Here is a 19,229-nt window from a genome sequence, read left to right as displayed (position 1 = left end):
AAAAATAAGTGGTAGGCAGAATAGTTATCCCCAAATATGTCCACACTCCTAATCTCTGGAACCTGTGAATATATTACCTCAAATGGCAAAAAAAAATTTTTTTTGCAAATGTGATTAAGAATCTTGAAATGGGGTTACTATCCCGGATTATCTGTGGTGGTCCAATATTGCATGGGTCTTGATGAGTGAAAGAGAGGAGTAGGAGGGCCACTCAGAAAAGAAGATGAGACAGTGGATATGGTAGTTGGAGTGATACAATTACTGGCTTCGAAAAAGGAAGGAGACCTCAAGCCAAGGAATACAGACAGCCTCTAGATGCTGGAAAAGGCAAGGAAACAGATTGTTCCTTAGAACCTCACAGGGGTGTTCAACCTGTGGCCCATGGCCACATGCAGCTCAGGATGGCTGTGAATGAAGCCCAGCACAAAATTGTAAGCATACTTAAAACATTATGAGATTGTTTTGTGACTATGTATGGCAATGTATTTAATGTGTGGCCCAAGACAAGTCTTCCAGTGTGGTGCAGAGACACCAAAAGGTTTGGACACCCTGGCAAGGAGCACAGCCCTGGAAACCTTGATGTTAACCTGTAAAACCTATTTTGGATTTCTGACCTAGAGACTTAAGATATGTTTGTATTGTTTTAAGCCATTAATTTGGGTAATTTGTTATAGCAGCAACAGAAACTAATACAATAAGTATTTTTAATTTTTTTCCATTTTAATTTTCTATACAGTAAATACTAATGAATATAATCCATAGAATTAAAAGCTCTTTGGGATCCTCAATTTGTAAGCATGTAAAAAGGTTCTAAGACCAAAAAGTTTGTGAACCAGTGCTCTAAACAAATCCTGTGTTTCTGTCTTGGCGCCCTCTCTTCCCACCTTAGCCCTTGGTGTTCTAACTGCCAAGAATGACCTTGCCCTTGTAAAAGTCCTCCCCATTCTTTTAAGAACCAAATTATATTCAGTGTCCTTGTCCTTGATCATCCCAACCAGAAGCCTCGTCACCTTAACTTTAAACTTCCCCTGTGAGTCATTTATCTACCTCGTACTTGTCTCCTTAATTAAATGTGAACTCCTTGAAACCTAATGTTTAACCCTTACCCATTTCAACCAGTAAACAGTGTCATACATTGTAGATGCATGAAATATTTTAGGCAACAAGGATGGGTGAGAGTTTCATTGGGGTTCTTGTTCTTGAAGGCAACATTAGAAAAGACATACATCCCTGGCAGAGTAGCTCAGTTGGTTAGAGTCATCCTGCTACATCAAATCAAGGTTGTGGGTTCCCTCCCCTGACAGGGCACATTTAGGAGTCAGTCAATGAATGCAAAAATAAGTGAAACAACAAATCGATGTTCCTGTCTGTCTCTCTCCCCCTCCCTTTCTCCTCTCTCTAGAATCAACATTTTTTTAAAGTAAAAGAGACATACAATTACTAATTCTCAGGAATAAAATAAGGAACTGTTCAGAAACTATAGAATTGTTCAGTAAGAGTTGAGATGCTGTTCTACCAAATAACAGTGTTATTGATTAGAAAGAAATGTGTATGCGAGATATCCTTAGAATATTTACATTTATTTTGTTATAGTTGGTATTCAATTTCTTAAAAATAATCTGGGGGGAAGGGTGAGAAGAATATATTCAAAGGCAACAGGGATTCTTTCTTAATAATTTTTAATAATATTACTGTTTCCCATCATCTATCAGTTTTGGAAGGATAACACATTTCATTCCCTCAAATTTAATGAAATGAAAAAAGAAATTTTGTTTCAAATGTCCTGTACTTTATATAGATCTTTCAATCAAATGGTCAATAAAAATTTATTAAGAGCCTACTAAATGCCAGGCATTTGTTTTACAGAGGTGAAGGACAACCTGGCATATACAGGACATTCGATAAAATTTGATTTGACTGTTCCTTTAATTGGTTTTTCTTGCCTTGACTCCACTCAGATTAGTTTGCCCTGAACATTTTAGGCCCAGTGCGGCCGCCGTAGGGCGGAGTTAAAGAGATGGCGGTCTCTGCTTTTGCTGGTGCGCTGAGAGTGGCCTCAGGTCAGTGGGAAAGCAACGCGTTCTGTATTTGCCTTCTCAGAAGAGACTACTGACGCAGGATATAGTGGGTGTTTAGCGTGTAGGTTAATAGGAAAAAGCCCGGGGCGTGGGTCGTTATTTGAGGCCAAGGGGTTCTGAAGCTCTCTGACTCTCCCGTACCTTGGTGTCTGGAGGTTTTCGCTTTATCGGCTCTTAGCAGTTCACCTTCCTTAGAAAACAAAGCAAGATGGGGCGGAGGGGGATGAAGGGCTAGAACCACCACTCACGACCTTTGACCTTGAAATGTTAATTAATTTCTCGGAACTTGAGATTCCACGTCTGTAACTTGGAGATAATACCTTCTAACCGAGGACTAAATGAGCTCCAGCCCGAAAAGCGCCCTGCTTGGTGCCCGGCACATAGTAATTTGTGAGTATGAGATTCACACAACATGCAGGGAATGTGGCCGTTATGTTCACTCACTCTCCAGCACAAGGTCACTTATAAGGATGTCTTGGGCGAGAAATACAACATTACAGTAAGTTACTTTCACACACACACACACACAAGTAGAATAAAATTCTGTGGAAGAAAAGAAATTTAAAAAAGATGTAAAATTTTCAACTTACAGAAGAGCTTGTTTACATGGGGTAATTTTAATTTGTAAAACACAATAAAGAAAAATTTATATAATATACATGAATAGTTTAAATACCGGCTTACCCAATTTTATTGCACTTAGTAGATATTGCAGTTTTTGTTTTTACAAATTGAAGGTTTGTGGTAATTTTATGTGGAGCCAAGTCTATTGGCACCATTTTCCTAACAGGCGCAGATGATGGATAGTGTTTTTTGACAATAAAGTATTTTTAATTAAGGTATGTATATTGGTTTTTAGACACAATGGTATTGAATGCTTATTAGACTACAGTATAATCTAAACCTTTATATGCACTGAGAAACCAAAAAAATCGTGATACTTGCTTTGTTGCAATATTTGCTTTAGTGCAGTGGTCTGTAACAGCCCACACGTTCCAAGGAATGTGTTTAACTTTGAAGCAAAGCTCCATAAACTAACACCGTATCGGGACATAGAACACTACCAAGAGCCTCTTTTCCACCCCCGTGGGTTTCCCCAATCAAAAGTCCCTTTTATTTTGGCCAAATATGAATACTATCCTCATGTTTAAGTATTGCCTTTTTTTGTACTTTACATGAATGGAATCATACAGTATGTACTCTTGTATCTTTTACTTTGTGAAGCTCATTTTGCGTGTAGCTGTAGTGCTTTCTCAACGCTGCTATAAAATAGTCTCTTAGTGACTATCCTACAATTCTCCCTTTTACCGATGATTGACATTTGAGTGTTTTCCAGTTTAAGGAAAATCCAGTTTTACGTGCAGTGCTGTTTGACCTTGTGGTCTTGGTACATGAGCGCTAGAGTTTCTGTAAGAGCTGTGCGTGTGTGTGTGCACACGCACGTGTGCATTTAAAACTAGCTGTGGAATTGCAGATTTGGTATGTGTATATTCAGCACCACCTGATACTGCCAAAGTGATAGGCTTATTTAAAGTCACCACAGCACTGCATTTTCTCATGTATTCTTCATGTCCTCATCAGTAGTTGGTATTGTTAGACCTAGAAATTTTTGTCTGTTTGGTATGTATTTAGTGATGTCTCTTTGTTGTATTAATGGCATTTACTTGATTCCTAGTAATCTCCTTGAATACCTTTACACATGTGTTGGCCATTTAAGTTTCTTTTATGAAATACCTACTTAAAGATGTTGCCCATTTTCCTATTGAGTTTTCTTACTGATTTATGGTTCTTTATATATCCTGGATATGCAAACTTTTTCATTTAAATGTGTTTTCTAATATCTTCTCCCACTTTGGCTTGCCTTTTTAATTTCTTTAAAGTATCTTTTGATGAAAAGAAGTTTTAGTTGTCAATTTGAATTTATTGCCCTTGGGTTTTTTATGTAGGTGATGTAGGTTGGTATCAACTCGCTATGATATGTAGATTCCTTTGGAAACATTTAAAAATGATGTGACATCTTATTTTGAAGTGTATTGTAAATATACCATAAATTATATTCTTTTTAACAATTTATTTAAAATTTTAGGTATTATGTAAAATTTTGTGGAAGTATGTAATTTTTCAGAATTCTTCTAGAGGATATGGGATCAAAAAGGCTTGCAGGCCACTGCTTTAGACACTGCCACGCTCACCTCCCGGCCCCTCCCCATTCTTTGATTCCTGCCCCACACAAGGCTATTTAGGATTCCCCAAACATACTACACCAGTTTTGCCTCTTCACCTGTGCTTCTCCTGTTCCATCTACTTCCTTTCATTTCTTTACAACTCTGGTTTTCTGTCATTCCTTCGTAAAAAGGTCTGTGTTCTCCATGGAAGAGTTTCTAGAGAAAGCTGCTCTGTGTTAAAATGCCCAAATGGGCGGAAGACTGAAGGAGCTGTCAATTACTATTCTTGATTAGTGTGCTGCCCTTTTTGTAGAAATCCTTACTGGAGAATTATGTTTACAGATCTTTAGAAAGAGACATCGATTGGCTGCCTCACATACATGCCCTGACTGGGGGGTCGAACCCACATCCTATGGCACGTACCTTGATCAGGAATCAAACCAGCAACCTTTTGGTGTACGGGACAATGTTCCAACCAACTAAGCCACCCAGCCAGGGCTGTGTGCTACCCTTTTTCATTTAAACACAATCTGAGTTTGACTCTCTGGTTTTTACAAGTTAAATCCCCTCTGGTTGGTCTGTGAAGAGGGTATAAAGCCCCCCAATAATTTTCCCAGGATCTGCTCTCAAGCCAGGTTTTCATTCTTCCTGTTACCAATTTTTCTAACCTCAATGTGTTTCTCCCCCATTTCATCTTGTTAATTTTGATTTTTTTTTTCTTTTTCCTGGATCACTTTGAGTCCATACAGGCTATTTTTTTTAGAAATATGTTTGTAAGCCATGGTTCCCAACTTGTTTTTTATGCAGATTTAGTAAACATGCCTTACGCAGTTTCAGGACTTTAATGAAAATCGAGGAGAAAGGTAGTCAGTTAGGGAGCCAGGAAGACACTTTCACCAGGAGAACAGCAGTCAACTAATTTGGGGATAGCTTCCAGTCAGCTTGGAATTTATCAAACTCTTCTATTATCCCACATTTCTGAATTTCTTTAGAATATAAAGAAGCCTTTTCACATGCCTTCCTAAAGTCAGAATACAGTGTCTGTGATTTCCCAGGCTAGTGATTGTATCAAAAAATGAAATTAAGTTGTTTTTAAGAAACAGTTCATTCCCAGTTGACAATCTATTTTGTTCTCTCTACTTCCTGTTTAGTCATCTGACATTTTTTTTCTACAGATGAGCCTGTAGTTTACCCATTATATGTTCTGGATTCTCATCTGCCTTTAGGCTTGGTTTCCAGAAATTTCTGAGGGTTTTTTTTTGTTTTTTTTTTAACTGAGACATCAAGCTCTGGTGACCTATGAAAAAGATTACCTCCCGCCTTGTACTCACATCTACAAATATTTTCAGTTCTTTGAGATATAATTTATTTGGACCTGGAGCTTGAATGCCTGCACTGAGGAGAGAATTTGCCTGACAAGTGCCTGGTATAAGGGCTCTCTGGCCCATTTCCTGAATCTTGATTTCAGCTAACTCAGTGTTTATGCTACTTTTTTTAAAAATATTTTATTTATTTATCTTTAAGGGGGAAGGGAAGGAGAGAGGGAGAGAAACATCAATGTATGGTTGTCTTTCGTGGGTCCCCTGCTGGGAACTAGTCTGCAGGGAACTGGTCTGCAACCCAGGCATGTGCCCTGACTGGGAATCGATTTATGCTACGTTTTAGTTTGAAAACTGTTATCTTTGACAAAGAACACAAAAGCAAAATAAGGGTTTTAAGTGTTCCGTTTCCCTTTTGCCACGTTAACCTTGTGCTGTCTTTGCTCAGTGTTCCTTCATTAGACGATTTCCGTGTGCTAGGCACTCTTTGTAACACGTTAACACATCACGGTCATAAAAACTCATTTTCACTGAGGGCCACATCAGTGTCACAGTTGCCTTTAAAGGGCCGGATGTAATTTCAGCTCCTTAACAGTTAAGAAGTAGTTACATTTATACAGTCCTAAAATTATTTCAGCCCTTTGAAGGCAACCACAAGGCTGATATGGCCCTGGGTAAAAATGAGTTTGACAACCTTGCTTTACATGGTATATCTCATTTCATTCCCATTACCTGCCCATGGTAAATTTCACTTAAATTTGAGGAAACTGGAACGCAGAGAGCTTAAGTAACTGGCCTATGGTCACACAGCTAGCAGCTGGTAGAGCTGGTAGTACAGCCAGTCTGGCTCAAACTCTTCACTTCCATATCACAGCTCTTCATTTGTTATGTAACATCAGTGCAGTGGACAGTAAGGCAGTGGTAAGCGGATGACTTTCCTATGGAGCTGTTTAAAAAGTGTTGAGGTATGATTTACATAAAATTACCATAAATTACCATAAAATTACCTGTTTTAGGCAGGGGGAATGGTTACAGGGACAGAGCAGGTGGTGGGACTCAGCCTCATCATCCTCACCTACCACACTGCCTGGATGGCTCTCTTGCCCTTCATTGACAGCTGGCAGGTTTTCCCCAAGCATTTCCTGCCCCGAGCCTATGCTGTTGCCATCCCAGAAGTCGCAGGCCTCCTGCCACTACTGTTTGTGGGAGTGTTCATCACCTAGGTGATGCTGAAGAAGCAGAACGTGACCAAAAAGGCTCATGAGGGCCCAGGAGGCTGCCAACCCCTTCTCTGCCTCCCCTCCAGGGCACAGCAAGGATGGAGACCCATGGGACCTGCAGCTCCCTCAAGCATGGCCACCTTGCAGACACCCCTGGGGGATAGAGCTGTGCAGGACTCACCCTAGAGCCAGGAGGAAGTACCTGGAAGTCTCTTCTCTTTCTGGTTCAGGGTCTGAAAGATGCTGGTCCTCCATACCTCACCTTCAAACCCCATCATTTTTTTCTCTGGGTTTTACCATCTTGCCTCAGTTTCCCTCCTGTCACATGCTGATACTGGAATTACCAGGTTCTGAGACATCACGTGGTCTCTCCCCACATGTCCTTTTCCTCGACAGAGGCAGCTTTCCCAGGTCTGACATAGCCTAGGACTCCACAGGACTTCCGGAAAGCCTAGGGGGAAGACTGACAGGCCTGAGGGCACAGTAAGATGGTCATATCAGGCCCCTAGACCCACTCGTGGAGGCCCAGTCCCTCAGCCCTAGCACTGGCCTGTTGGGGAGAGCTGAACAGCAAACATTGATGGTGTGTTTTTTAAAAATGACTCATTTTGTATGTAGAGTTTGATGACTTAGTAGATTTAGTGAGTTGTGCAACCATCACCACCACCCAGGTTTAGGAGTGTTTCATCTTGTGGAGGCCTTTCACACCCACACTTCTCGAGCCCCACGCTAGACTCAGTATCGACAACGGAGTCCGCTCTGTGAGCGATTCTACCTTGCGGACGTGGCCTCCATCTGGCTGTCATGTGAAGGATGAAGACTGCTCAGTCCACACATCTAGGCCCTTCATGAACTGCCGTCTTATTTCCCACTATTTCTGCCCAGGCAGACAAGCAGTGCTCAGCTCCTGTGGCAGGTCCAGTGCCCACTCCAGATCGGTATTTGTTTCAGTCTTGTTTTCACTTGTGGTGTTCATCCTGCTGGACTGTATACCTCCTCCTCATGGCCTGTTCATTTTCTCGAAGAGGGTTAATGTACTTCTTCTGTTTTCCTTATGTGCCCTTCTCCGGCCACTCTCATCTCTCCAGGGAGTTGTCAGGCCTGCCTGTCTCCGCCCTGCCGCCGCACAACGCACAGCAGTTCTGTCTGATCGGGGCATAAGGTCCGGCGGGTGGGGATGAATGTTACATACATTTTCCTTGTACTGTTGAACATAGAAGAACTAGGACACATCGACTGGATCGTGGTGACCGTTGCACAACTCTGAATTTACTAAAATACATTGAATTGCACACAAATGGGTTATATTGGGGCATGTAAGTTATACCTCAATAAAATTGGTAAAAGCTCCACAGGTACAAGTCTGAGCTTCGGGGCACGTTAATAACGTTATAACACTTAGTTGATTTCAAAATTTTTTAAATTAATTTAAAAATCTAGATGCATATTTTGGAGTATGTCATTTAGCATTTGTGCATCTCTATCTTCACAGGAATCTTACGGCCCCTGAATACTCTGGCGTCCTCAGCCTATTGGAACTGTTCCAAGAATGCCTGTCTTCACTCGGCACTGTCTGCCCGACGGTTTTGTCATATTCGGACTTCAGTTGTTTCCTCTGCTCCCGGGCTCGTTACTGCTGTCAGAAGCCTGACATGTGGGCGTACAGCGACAGTCCTCAATAGGTATTGTATCTTTTGAGTAAACATGATGCTTGGATGGAAATCCTAAAATGTTCATGCCTGCAACGACTTCTTAGAAATAGATAAATCTTTCTGTCCCTGTGGTTTATTATGTAGCCACTGCCTGATGGAGTGGGAGATACGATTGACGTCCACATGCCTGTGTGGCGGCAGCGGCAGGGACTACCAAACAGCATGCTTCTTATGTTCCAGATGTGGTTTCCTGGGTGGAACTGTCAGCCAATGTGGAGGGTGAACAAGATGCTTGGTTTACAAGGCTGGGCTGCATGTGGTGTTCATTCAGTCAGCAGATACTTAGATAAGCACATTTGGGTGCTGAGCACTGTATGTGGCAGAAAGGATACAAAGATAGACAAGTTGAAGTCCTTACAAGGTGTAATCAAGTGAGCAGGTGGATTAAAAATCAGATGACTGAAGTATAATAGAATCAGTTCTGTCATAGGGATTGGGCTGGGGTAGATTACAGGTAGCCTGCAAATCGTCGATAGTTGGTATTCTTACTTATGCACAGCATCATCATTTGAAGTAACGAAGGACAGTAAGTCAGCCGTGTTCCACTGGAGCTTTACTCATTTCTAAGGATACAAATGGGTTTTATACTTTAATCACTCTTCTTGCTGAATTAAATTTTTAAAATGTATTTTAGAGTGGCTTCCTTGCTTCCAAATGTCCTGAGGCCGCCAGTCAGAACTGTGACATACTTCAGCTCACGAAAAGGCAAGAGAAAGACTGTGAAAGCTGTCGTCTATAGGTTTCTTCGACTTCATTCTGGCCTTTGGGTGAGGAGGAAGGTGAGTCTTCAAAGTCGATTGAAAAGGGAGTGTGAGCAGATTAAAACGAAGCAGAACTCAGCCTGTTCGTTGACATGTCTTCCTCCCTTCTTACCACTAGCTTTTGTACTGCCGTGCTGTGCTTAAGTACTGGCTTGGCAGGCATCGCTTCATGTAAGCGAATCCATGTGAAGAAAACATGTTTAAACGTTAATACCATTCATAATGGTGAAAGTATTTATGTAGGATGGGTTCATCTCAGGTCTCTTATGTGACCACCTTATCCAGGGATTACCAGGAGCCCTGTGAAACCCCCAATGTGGAATAATAGCCTGTGGGGAGGCTCTGTTTAGTCCCTGAGTATTACATCAGAGGGGACTTCAGTAAAAATTTCGTCACATGGCTCAGATTTGGGGACTGAAGAGCTTTTCGGTCTACCTTAGATTGGAGTCTCCAGGTGGCTTAATCTTTATGTCCGAACATTAACTCCACATACACTTTTTTTTTTAACTTTGTAAGTTTTTTTCTCTGTTAATATAATTGGGAAGTGTACCATATAGAACTCCAACGCTTCCTCTGGCCACAGACTGCAGCCTCAGAGGGGGACTCTGACAGACTGTTACAGCTCCGTCCTCTCCCATGGAGCACAGTGAGCATGACTGTGGGCTTTTAGTTCATGTCCTCACTTGTGGGAACAGAATAACTGATAATTAGAAAGCAAGAGATGACCAGAGTTTTGTAAAACAACCTTTGGTGTAACTATTCAAATCCTAATTTCCCTTTTACTACTTGGAAGTTAACAAGTAGTTCTTTAAAGATCCAAATTTGTTTCCCTGTAAAGATAAAATAAATAATTGGTAGCACTTTGTCACTATTTGATGGCTGGAAAGGATTATGTCCTATCTCATGAACAATCCTAAATTTGTACATAAATAGGTTGATTGGAATTGTCAGCCAGTTTCCCCACTGGAACAATACACACTGTGGTCGTTTCATGCACTAGTCACTAGAAGCTCATGTGATCCATGAGTAGGTGAACTAAGTAGTTGAGCTAATAGTTGTGAATCGGGGGAATTTGAACCATTGGAAACATTTACACTCCTTTTTACCATACTCATTATTTTCAGGTCCTCACCTGACCCTAGGTAAAATGAAACTGGCGGTGTTCCTTGCTTTCCTTCCCGGGTCCTTTCATCGGTCCCTGAAGCCCTCATGTTGTCTAAGCAACCCGATCAAGTTCTCTAGTCCTAACACCTGGCCCCATTCAGGGCCCCAAAATTATTCCATAGGCATAATGGCCTGTTTCAGCAAAATCCAATTTTAAGTGGAAAACAAAATATCTGGGAGGGTTAATTGATACTAATGTATAAAAATTGAAAGTATTTTCTGTGGGACAATTTCATCCAGTTGTCCCTAATTTTTATTTTTATTCTTCCATTTCTGAGCCTAGAGATTATCTAAAATGTTTCATGTATTTTCACACTGTTGCATTCCACAGAATGATCTTCAAAGGACACTGGTGGTGACAGCCAGGACCACAAATTAGATGTCTGTTAGTCAGAAATCCACAGGGGCCGTTGGCTTCTAAACTAGAAAATTATTATACCAGTAGGGGGATTTTGATTTGAATTTTTCCATTTTAAATTGTGGTCAATGAATAGTAAAAATCTCTTGCATTTTAAAACCATAACTCTTAAATAACCTTTCATTATTTCTGAGTATCTCTGTGCTGTGCTGGTCACAGTGATGACACTGAGGCATGTCAGAAACCCATGGCACCTGGGTGCTCAGCGAAGAGCTGTGATTTTGTTCAGTTAGTGTGGTGCGCCAAAGAGCGCTTGGCCTCAAAGGACCAAGGACTCGTACAAATAGCACAGGTTCTAGTCTCACCTCCCCTGTAACTGACAGTGTGGTTTTAGTCAAACATTAACTTGCGTGGTCCCTACAGTCTCTTCTAGTTTAAACAGGATGTAATTATAGTTTTTATGTTCAGTCTCATTTACTGTTCTTTCAAAAATTAATGCTTCAAAGTTAATAATGCATGGATGGTATATAGACAGTTATGGGTTAAACATATGAGTTAACCACTCTTAATAGTTCTATTGTATTCTTTATTCCTTACAAAAGTACTTACTATAGAAATTGGTCCCTAGTATGTAGAAAGAATAAATGAAATAACATATTTGAGAACTGTGCTTCTTGGCCCTTATAATACTTCATCCCCTTAAATGAACGTAAATGCCATATCAACCTAGCCAGCGCCCCATCATCCTCCACATTAGGGAAAAAAGTAGTGTATAGTGTAGTGCCTAAGAACTCTTATTAGTCCTTTGACTAATAACTTCTGACCTCTGTCTGCTACGTGACTTCTAATCAGTGATTGTTTCTCTTTAATATATGAAACGAGAATAGTATGTTATTGAAGATTATTAAAGAGATAATAAGGTAAGGCATATATAGTAAAGCTCCTGTATATCATTACCCTGTACTTCATCAGCCACAAAGATTTATTTAGCTTTATTTTCTGTGGCTTTAGTTTACACTTTTCCCAAATATTAAATTATTAATATTTCTTCTTAAAACTAGACATCCTTTCTCTGTTCAGCCCCATTGAGAATCACATCATTCTGAAATATACAAGCCCGTGTGAAAGTCTGGTCTGTTCCCATTGGGCCTATAAACCATGTGTAGTAAAGCTGTCTGCTGTTGTCTATATAATACAATATTTTAAATGTCCTTGTAATGTTATCTAATAGGCTGGTTATAAGAAAAAGTTATGGAAGAAGACGGTTGCAAGAAAAAGACGCCTGAGAGAATTTGTGTTCTGCAATAAAACCCAGAGTAAACTCTTAGATAAAATGACGACATCTTTCTGGAAGAGGCGAAACTGGTACGCTGATGATCCTTATCAGAAGTATCATGATCGGACAAACCTGAAAGTATAGAACAGAAGTTTTATGATTTTCCCAGTTATCTTGGTTTATATGATGTCTTTGCAGAGAATTGACTTGGGATGGTAAACACACAATACAATATACAGATGATGTAGAATTGTAAACCTGAAACCTATTTAATTTTATTAACCGATGTCATGGCCAATAAATTCAGTTAAAAAATTAGTAAATATAAAATTTGATGTACGTTATACCAAGTGATATAGAAACATACAGTACCGGTTATCAGACTTACCAGTTTTAAAATTAATGTATTAAACATTCTCAGATTTGTTCAGGGAAGTAAAAGTTTAAAATTAATGATTATTTTCAACAAGTGGTAATGGCTTAACTAGTTGTTCCAATTAGGCTTACTTAGTTACAAGGAATCTAAAGTTAGGACAGACATAAAAAGATTCTAAAGCTAGTAAGTTATTTTAAGCAGTGTGGCTTCTTTTTTAAGGATACATGCCTGGAAACTCAGGAACCACCACACCACCTCCATCTTCCACCCAGAACCAACTCCCAGGCTGCAGGAGCACAAATCGTAGGGTGGTTTTGGGCTCGAGGCACCTCTAGGAACCTCAGCAACAGGAAATGGTGGATCTTTAGGCTTGGAGTCTAGCCATACATGTGACTCAGTTCTCTGAATTGTAGAGGCTCCATTCTCTCTCTACTTACAACTCGTCTGATTCACAGTTTTTGCTTACTGTTACTTCTGCTTCCTCGTCATAACTGTAGCTTGCTCTTTTGAGGTACATTTCTACATTGTGACCCTCAGCTCCTATTTCTTTACTGGCCGGCTTATCTTTTAACACCAGGTCTCATCTCAAGTCACCAAATAGTATAGGGTTTGGCTGTTCTTGGGTCAGGAGCCCAGTCTGGCTCACTTGGTTGTGTTGGCAGATCCGTGTGGAACAAAAGATAGTCGTGTGGGCAGTTTCCCTTGGAGGTGAGCATGAGGTGGCAGTGCACGTATAGCACACTAGGTTCACTCTGTTCACACACCCTCACTTAGTTTCTGGGAACAGGAATTTTTATAGAGGAGTGTAAGTGAAATAGCCTATCAGTATGCCCATTCATGAAACAGAAGTGGCTATATAAATGAAGATAAAAACTTTTTACCCAGGAATTGAAAGATGCTGCATTTTTAAAAAGTTAATTTACTTGAGATTTCATATTTTTAATTGTGAAGATAAGCTTTTTCCAAAATTTTCCAGAGATACACTGTAGATACTAAGGGGGAATAAGTCATCTCAATCATGTTAGAAATGATGCAAGAATTTAGCATTATTCATTTAAAGAGGGTCAGGTAAGAGGTACTAAGGAAAGTAGAGTTGACAGAGTGGATATAGTCATGGGCAGGTTCTCAGCTCTCCCATCAAAATCATCTGGAATTCAAACAACAGTACTTTGCCTGGTTGAAAAACCATTATTAAATAGAAGTATGCATCAATTACTGCTTCACATCCTTTAATATAATAGTTGATGATAAGATGGTCTTCTATTGTTGATAGAATAAGGGGGAAGACTAACCAGAATTCTTTGAAATCAGTGTGTGTGTCCATTAAAAGGACAAGGGTAATGATACTCTAAAACTAGAAGGCCAAATGTGTCTATTTATGGGATCAATTAATAAAGAACAGACATTTGATTTGAGTGAGCACCCGAGGCACGGGATGGCATTCTGTTCGGATGGGATTCCTTTCCTCAGACTTCTGAGATGGCAGAAATCAACCACTGCCAAGATGGCCACATCATTTCCCACCTGCCGGGCTCCTGCCTCCAACTGCCTCTGGCAGAGGGATGGACCCGGAACCTGAAGGAGCTGAGGAACACCTTCTCACCCCACCTCCTTGCCTTCTCGCATGCAAATGTGGACAAGGGTCTCTCTCATGGGGCCTCAGAGCACTCCAGTTTCTCTGCTAGGCTTGGGACAGGGAGGCAGAGATGAGGGCTGGCAGGCAGGCCTTGGCATCCAGAGATGGGCTGACAGGGAAGGGCCGGCAGGTAGGCAGTTTAGGGGGAAAGGGTAACAGGGCTTATCATCAAGCTGATTTTACAGTTTGACAATAAAACATCTTTCATTAACGGGTCTACCTAAATGACATTCAAGTGTATGTCAAAGTGTAACTTACTGGAAATGTACTGTGCCCTCCAGCATAGGAACAGGCATGTATCTATAAAGCTGCTAATCCACATACCAGCCTTATGAGGAGATGCACTATCCCTAGTTCTAATTTGAGGAAACTGAAGCTTACAGAAGGTTAACTAACCCAAAATACAGCTAATAGTCGATCAGAACCTAGGTCTAACTCCTTGGAATTCATATCTAAATCAACATTATAATCTAGCATTACAAATACTAAATACTTCATGATACTCTGCCAAGTTGGCTGTTAAATTTTATAACTGTCACCTCCTACCCTGGTTAATCTCAGTTCTGTTGACATTGGACTTGGCTCATTAAATGAATAAATGGGTTTTTAGCCTTTTCGTCTCTCCATCTTTCAGTCTTCTGCATCTGCTGCTGCTTTATCTTAGTGTTCGTGTCAACCACATACAATATAAGACTATAAAGGCAGAGGAAATGCGTTTCATTTTGCTGTTTCAAATTTTGAGTGTCCAAGTCTGTGACCACCCAGTGAAGTTTGTGTGCGCCGGCCTGTGGTTTAAAGGCAAGGGATGCAGTGGGTCAAGGGAGTCCACACCCCCCAGCACACCTCCACACGCACCCCTCTGACCCGCACACTTCCCAAACTTGCAGGAGACAGGCTGCAAGAGAGAAAAAAAAGACAGACCAACAGTACGCTTGCAGAATTGAAACTGCCTTCCAGATAAACTGTTACCTTAATTTTCACAGCTACCCAGTTTCCACATTACTGTGTATGTAATCAACTGGTTTTCAATACACTGATGTCATTTAATTTTTTCCCTTGCGGCAATTCTGCACATTAGGTATGGGGCCAGGTCACCAGGCACCAAACCTATTGGTGGCTGAGCATTCAGCTCATAATCCTTGCAATGTTCTACATTTTTTAAACATTTTTATGTATTGATTTTTGAGTGAGAGGGAGCAAGGAAGAGACAGACAATGATTTGTTGTTCCACTTAGTTGTGTATTCACTGATTGGGTCTTGTATGTGCCCTGACCAGAGATTCGACCTGCAGCCTTCACATATCAGGGCAGCGCTCTAACCAGCTGAGCTACCCGGCCAGGGTGACCTTCCACATTTTTTCTTTAAGTATTTTCTCTTTGCTCATAAGCCCAACATTACAAAGGCATTTTTTAAAAGAAAAATGTTAAGACTTTATTCAAGATATATATCAAGCATTATAACAAAACAGCAGAACTTCAACCTTTGGAATCATGATTTTACACCCCTTGACGCACAGTCCAGTATGTTGTTTTATTACAGATGGTTCTATGGGGTCTACAGAGCTAAACTAGGGGAGATACGCACATCACAGTCCAGCATGTCAGCTGTTTGAGAACGAAGCACATCCTTTACCGTTTCAAACACTGCAAGGTGAGGAACTAGGCAGGTGCTTGGTGGCGGTCGTGGTGGACAAGCACTGCTATCACAAACAGACAGTTTACCGCAGGGAACACATTTCAGAGGCCAGCGAAGCGAGCAAGCTACTCACACAAAGCCAGTGGGGGTGGTGACTACACTCTCCAGTGCACAAGCACAGCACCAGGCCTCCCCTTGGAGACAGATCGCTGTGCGGCGGCCGGTACCTGGAAGTCACTACAGGGAGACTGGACAGACTTCGTGCTAACCTTCTGTAAGCAGCCTGAGTCTGTGTGTCAGCAAATTAAAACAGTTTAGACAGAACACCACACCACTGCGTGTACACTTTGAGGCATTCACATTTGGTGTCAGTCCATACACATACACAACAGCATGTTGGATAAGTAAACAACGTTTTCCCAGGAACATGACGGCTGTTCTCAGTTGTACAGTGAGTGTTTTTAAGGGAGAAACTGACTCCCTAATTAACACTTGAAGGAAAAATAGTTACATTTACATTAAGACAGCAGTTTGGACACCTTTGTTTTCTGAACCTTGAGCAAGAAGTAATACAGCGTGTCTGAGAGTAGAGAGCTTCAAACTTGTTTTTGGCATAGTTGAGTGCAAACTTGATAGTCTGTACTTGTTAAAACTTTCCATTGTGAAGTAGTGAAAATATAGCTTGTACACAATAGAATTTTAATCTGTAACAGCTACAGGCATTTATTATTTTGGCAAAAAAAGGTGCTATAAAGCTGCTTAAATTACAAGCTTCTTATGTACTTGTTTCTGATAATCCTGGGTACTCCCAACTAACAGATAAGTACAAAAGCGTGTATTTTTCCTCTGTCTGAAACTATTCGGTAAGCTTAAAGAAAAGATTTTTGTTTTCCCTAAATAGGTTCAAGTATTAGTGGGTGTGAGGCGCAGACAGCAAGTAGACAGCTTCTATTTGTCCTCTGAATCACAAGTTTGCTTTTAGGTTTATTGTCCTAAATCCTTTTGTAAATTACAAAGCCACCTTCAGAGTAATTATGGGAAGAAGGGATGGAAATAGCATATCTGGTAACAACTTCAAGTAGAACCCTTTCTGAGGTGGCTGAGATCCAGCCGATGTGCTGTCAGCAAAGACCACTGATGTGCCATCATGTGGCTCAGTAATGACGGGAACGGCCTTCAGCTGGGCCTATTTACAACTGGTTGACTGAGTTCCGTGTGGTACGTGACACTAATTCTCTAATCTTCAGGGCACATCTATGAACAAACACAGTCCAAGTTTTGTTAATAACTGGGTTGTAACCACTGCATGCATTACACTGAAAGAAACACCCAACTCTAAGCACAAATGTACAGTCCTACATCTAGGCTCAGTGCCCCAGGGGGAGAGCAGCCACCTCCATCCAAAATGCTATTTAATCCAAATTGTCTTCTAACGAAATTCTCAGTCTAGGTGGATAGTGCTTCATTCTCCTACTAAGCGATCTGGGCTTGTATGAAATGCCCATTAAGACCTGGAGTGTCCACGAGCATGCGACTTCCCTCCTGTTCCCTTTCTGCACGAGGAAGAAAAAGAACAGGAGTTGGAGCCACAGCTGCCCCAGGAGCTGAGCAGCAAGTGATATCCGTGAAGAGCTCAACCTCTAAAACCTTCCAGAGCCCAGCCTTTTGATATTACACAGGTGGCAGATGTATTTTAGAGCATATCTGAGAGCGTAGTTCTAGGTTTTGTCTTGGTTTGTTTGATTGGCTGGTTTTTGCTTAGTGTTCTTTAGAAGGAGGTGCTCAGATTGTAAACCCCTCTGCCTGGGGAGATGAGTTACAGCACAGTCACTATGAAGGAGAAATAGTCGTTGGTCAAGAACTTTTGAAACATTTAAATGGCTCCTCACAAACAGCTCTGTCCACATCCCCAGAAGGTTTTACCAAGGGTGAGCCACCTGCCAGAGGCAAATGGTAACCCTCCCGAAAGGATTCAGAAGCCCCTCTACCAGAGTTCAAGGGGAAGACAAGCTTCCTGTGACTCTTTTCTTCCTCTGGACTGTGTCCCTGGCCTCGTCACGCCCGTCTCCGTCACTGAGCACGCACTCTCTCTGGTCTGCACCTCTCTGGCACACTGACTAAAGGACCGTCTGAAGGACACGGACCGTGGTCCTGCAGGGAAAAGGACACTGCACCGGAGCTGTATTGGGAAGCTTCCTAATAAGCACAATTGAAGACATTCTCTAGAACCAAAAACACTTTTTACGCTTCTGTTTTTGCTACATTATCAGAACCTCTGGCAGCCCTTGCAAGTCTATTAAATGAAGCCAAAAGCCATAATAAATATGTACACTGTAGTCCAAAGTATTAGTACCCCCCAAAAAGAACAAAAAAAGTTCTAAAAAATTGCTTTGTTTGCATTTACAGGACTAAAAATGAAGTATGCAACAAATAAATTACAAATGTACATCTCGGCGGGGGGAGGGCAGGTAATTCTTCTATATTCTAAAAACATTGCTGTCTAATGGCAATCCAATTGTGGAAAATAACCTCAGAAGACTGAAGGGTCACACCCTACACACACACTACCTTCCCTTTAGCCTCTCCCCAGCAAAATAAAGAAAAGGAAAAAACAGCAATCCTAAAAGTGGAAGAGGGGAGAGAAAAGGCCGTGACTGAGGCTGCACACTCTAAGCACACCAGCTGGCAGATGTCTATGTTTTTAGTAAGTGATAGCTCTTTAAGGCAGAGAAAAAACATTCTGTGTATCTGGTGCTGTTGGCTCATCTCATTCACGTGGTTTCAGTGGCTGAGGATGAGGTACTTTTCCTGAAGCGAGATCGAAGGATTCTAGGCGGTGCCTGGCAGAGAAAACAAAAAGACATCCCTCAGTTTGACATAAACGTGGACTGTTTTGAGGACAGTATCTGGATGGGTTTGTGTTGAGATACCTAGTTCTTCTGGTCAAATCCCCGGGTTGGGGCCGCACTCTGAGTTTCCCCAACAGAGTCAGAGTCACTTTTCAAGCATCCCAGGGAGGCTGGGCCAATTGCAAAGGCCAGCACCTCCCTCTTCACGCTCTCTAAGTCCCTGCCTCTCCCAAGTGAACAGTTGTGCAGAAGGATGGCACATCTTTCTTACTTCTGCCTTGGGAGCAACATGATCTTAACAAGTGACTCAGCAGAGCCAAATGCCTCCCCACCTCATCTCTTGCCTTTGTTATTTCCTTTGGGAACCAGCCTCAGGTTTCTTGGTATGTGCTTAAAATTTCCGTCACCAAATGTCCAGTCCTCTTTCTGGATGCAAAGTCCTTTAATTCACAACAAACAGCACAACAAAGCAAACCATTGTTCTTGAACGTAGAGTTTTTCTCCTAGATGACCACTCGAGAGGGTTCCCACACGGGCCCCCACCGCCCTTCAACCTGTCTGTCTCCTGCTCTGTACTCAACGCCTTTGTCTACACATGCTGGCCTTTCACACCTCTGTGCTTTCTGACCAGAAGCCCTTCCTACCTTTCCTGTCTGGCTATTTCTAGAACTTTGTATGAC

At 41.5% G+C, this 19,229-nt stretch overlaps 3 protein-coding genes across 5 annotated transcripts in view; 2 read left to right on the top strand and 1 right to left on the bottom strand.

Annotated features, from left to right (window-relative positions):
* Nucleotides 1-1,971: 1,971 nt before the first annotated feature.
* On the top strand, nucleotides 1,972-14,691 carry MRPL35 (mitochondrial ribosomal protein L35). Its single transcript, XM_037159710.2, has 4 exons — nucleotides 1,972-2,060; nucleotides 8,275-8,464; nucleotides 9,129-9,273; nucleotides 12,009-14,691. The coding sequence occupies exons 1-4, from the start codon at nucleotides 2,018-2,020 to the stop codon at nucleotides 12,195-12,197; spliced, it is 567 nt and encodes a 188-aa protein (XP_037015605.2). The 5' UTR covers nucleotides 1,972-2,017; the 3' UTR covers nucleotides 12,198-14,691.
* On the top strand, nucleotides 6,588-6,785 carry LOC119059866 (dolichol phosphate-mannose biosynthesis regulatory protein-like). Its single transcript, XM_037159711.2, has one exon. It carries the CDS (start codon nucleotides 6,588-6,590, stop codon nucleotides 6,783-6,785), a length of 198 nt encoding a protein of 65 aa, XP_037015606.2.
* A 463-nt stretch (nucleotides 14,692-15,154) lies between the features above and the next one.
* Nucleotides 15,155-19,229, bottom strand: part of REEP1 (receptor accessory protein 1) — a 102,206-nt gene continuing 98,131 nt past the window's right edge. The window contains exon 10 of one of the 3 annotated variants that reach the window (XM_053664526.1): nucleotides 15,155-18,540. In XM_053664526.1, coding sequence (XP_053520501.1) covers nucleotides 18,472-18,540 — 69 coding nt within the window. In that variant the 3' untranslated portion in view covers nucleotides 15,155-18,471. The remainder of the gene's footprint in view (nucleotides 18,541-19,229) is intronic. The other 2 variants (XM_053664527.1, XM_037159725.2) reach the window with 2 other exon arrangements.

This window comes from Artibeus jamaicensis, unplaced genomic scaffold, assembly GCF_021234435.1.
Source record: "Artibeus jamaicensis isolate MK-2021 breed Jamaican fruit bat unplaced genomic scaffold, CSHL_Jam_final contig_384, whole genome shotgun sequence".
NCBI lineage: Eukaryota > Metazoa > Chordata > Mammalia > Chiroptera > Phyllostomidae > Artibeus > Artibeus jamaicensis.
This window is presented reverse-complemented; position numbering and strand designations above follow the sequence as displayed.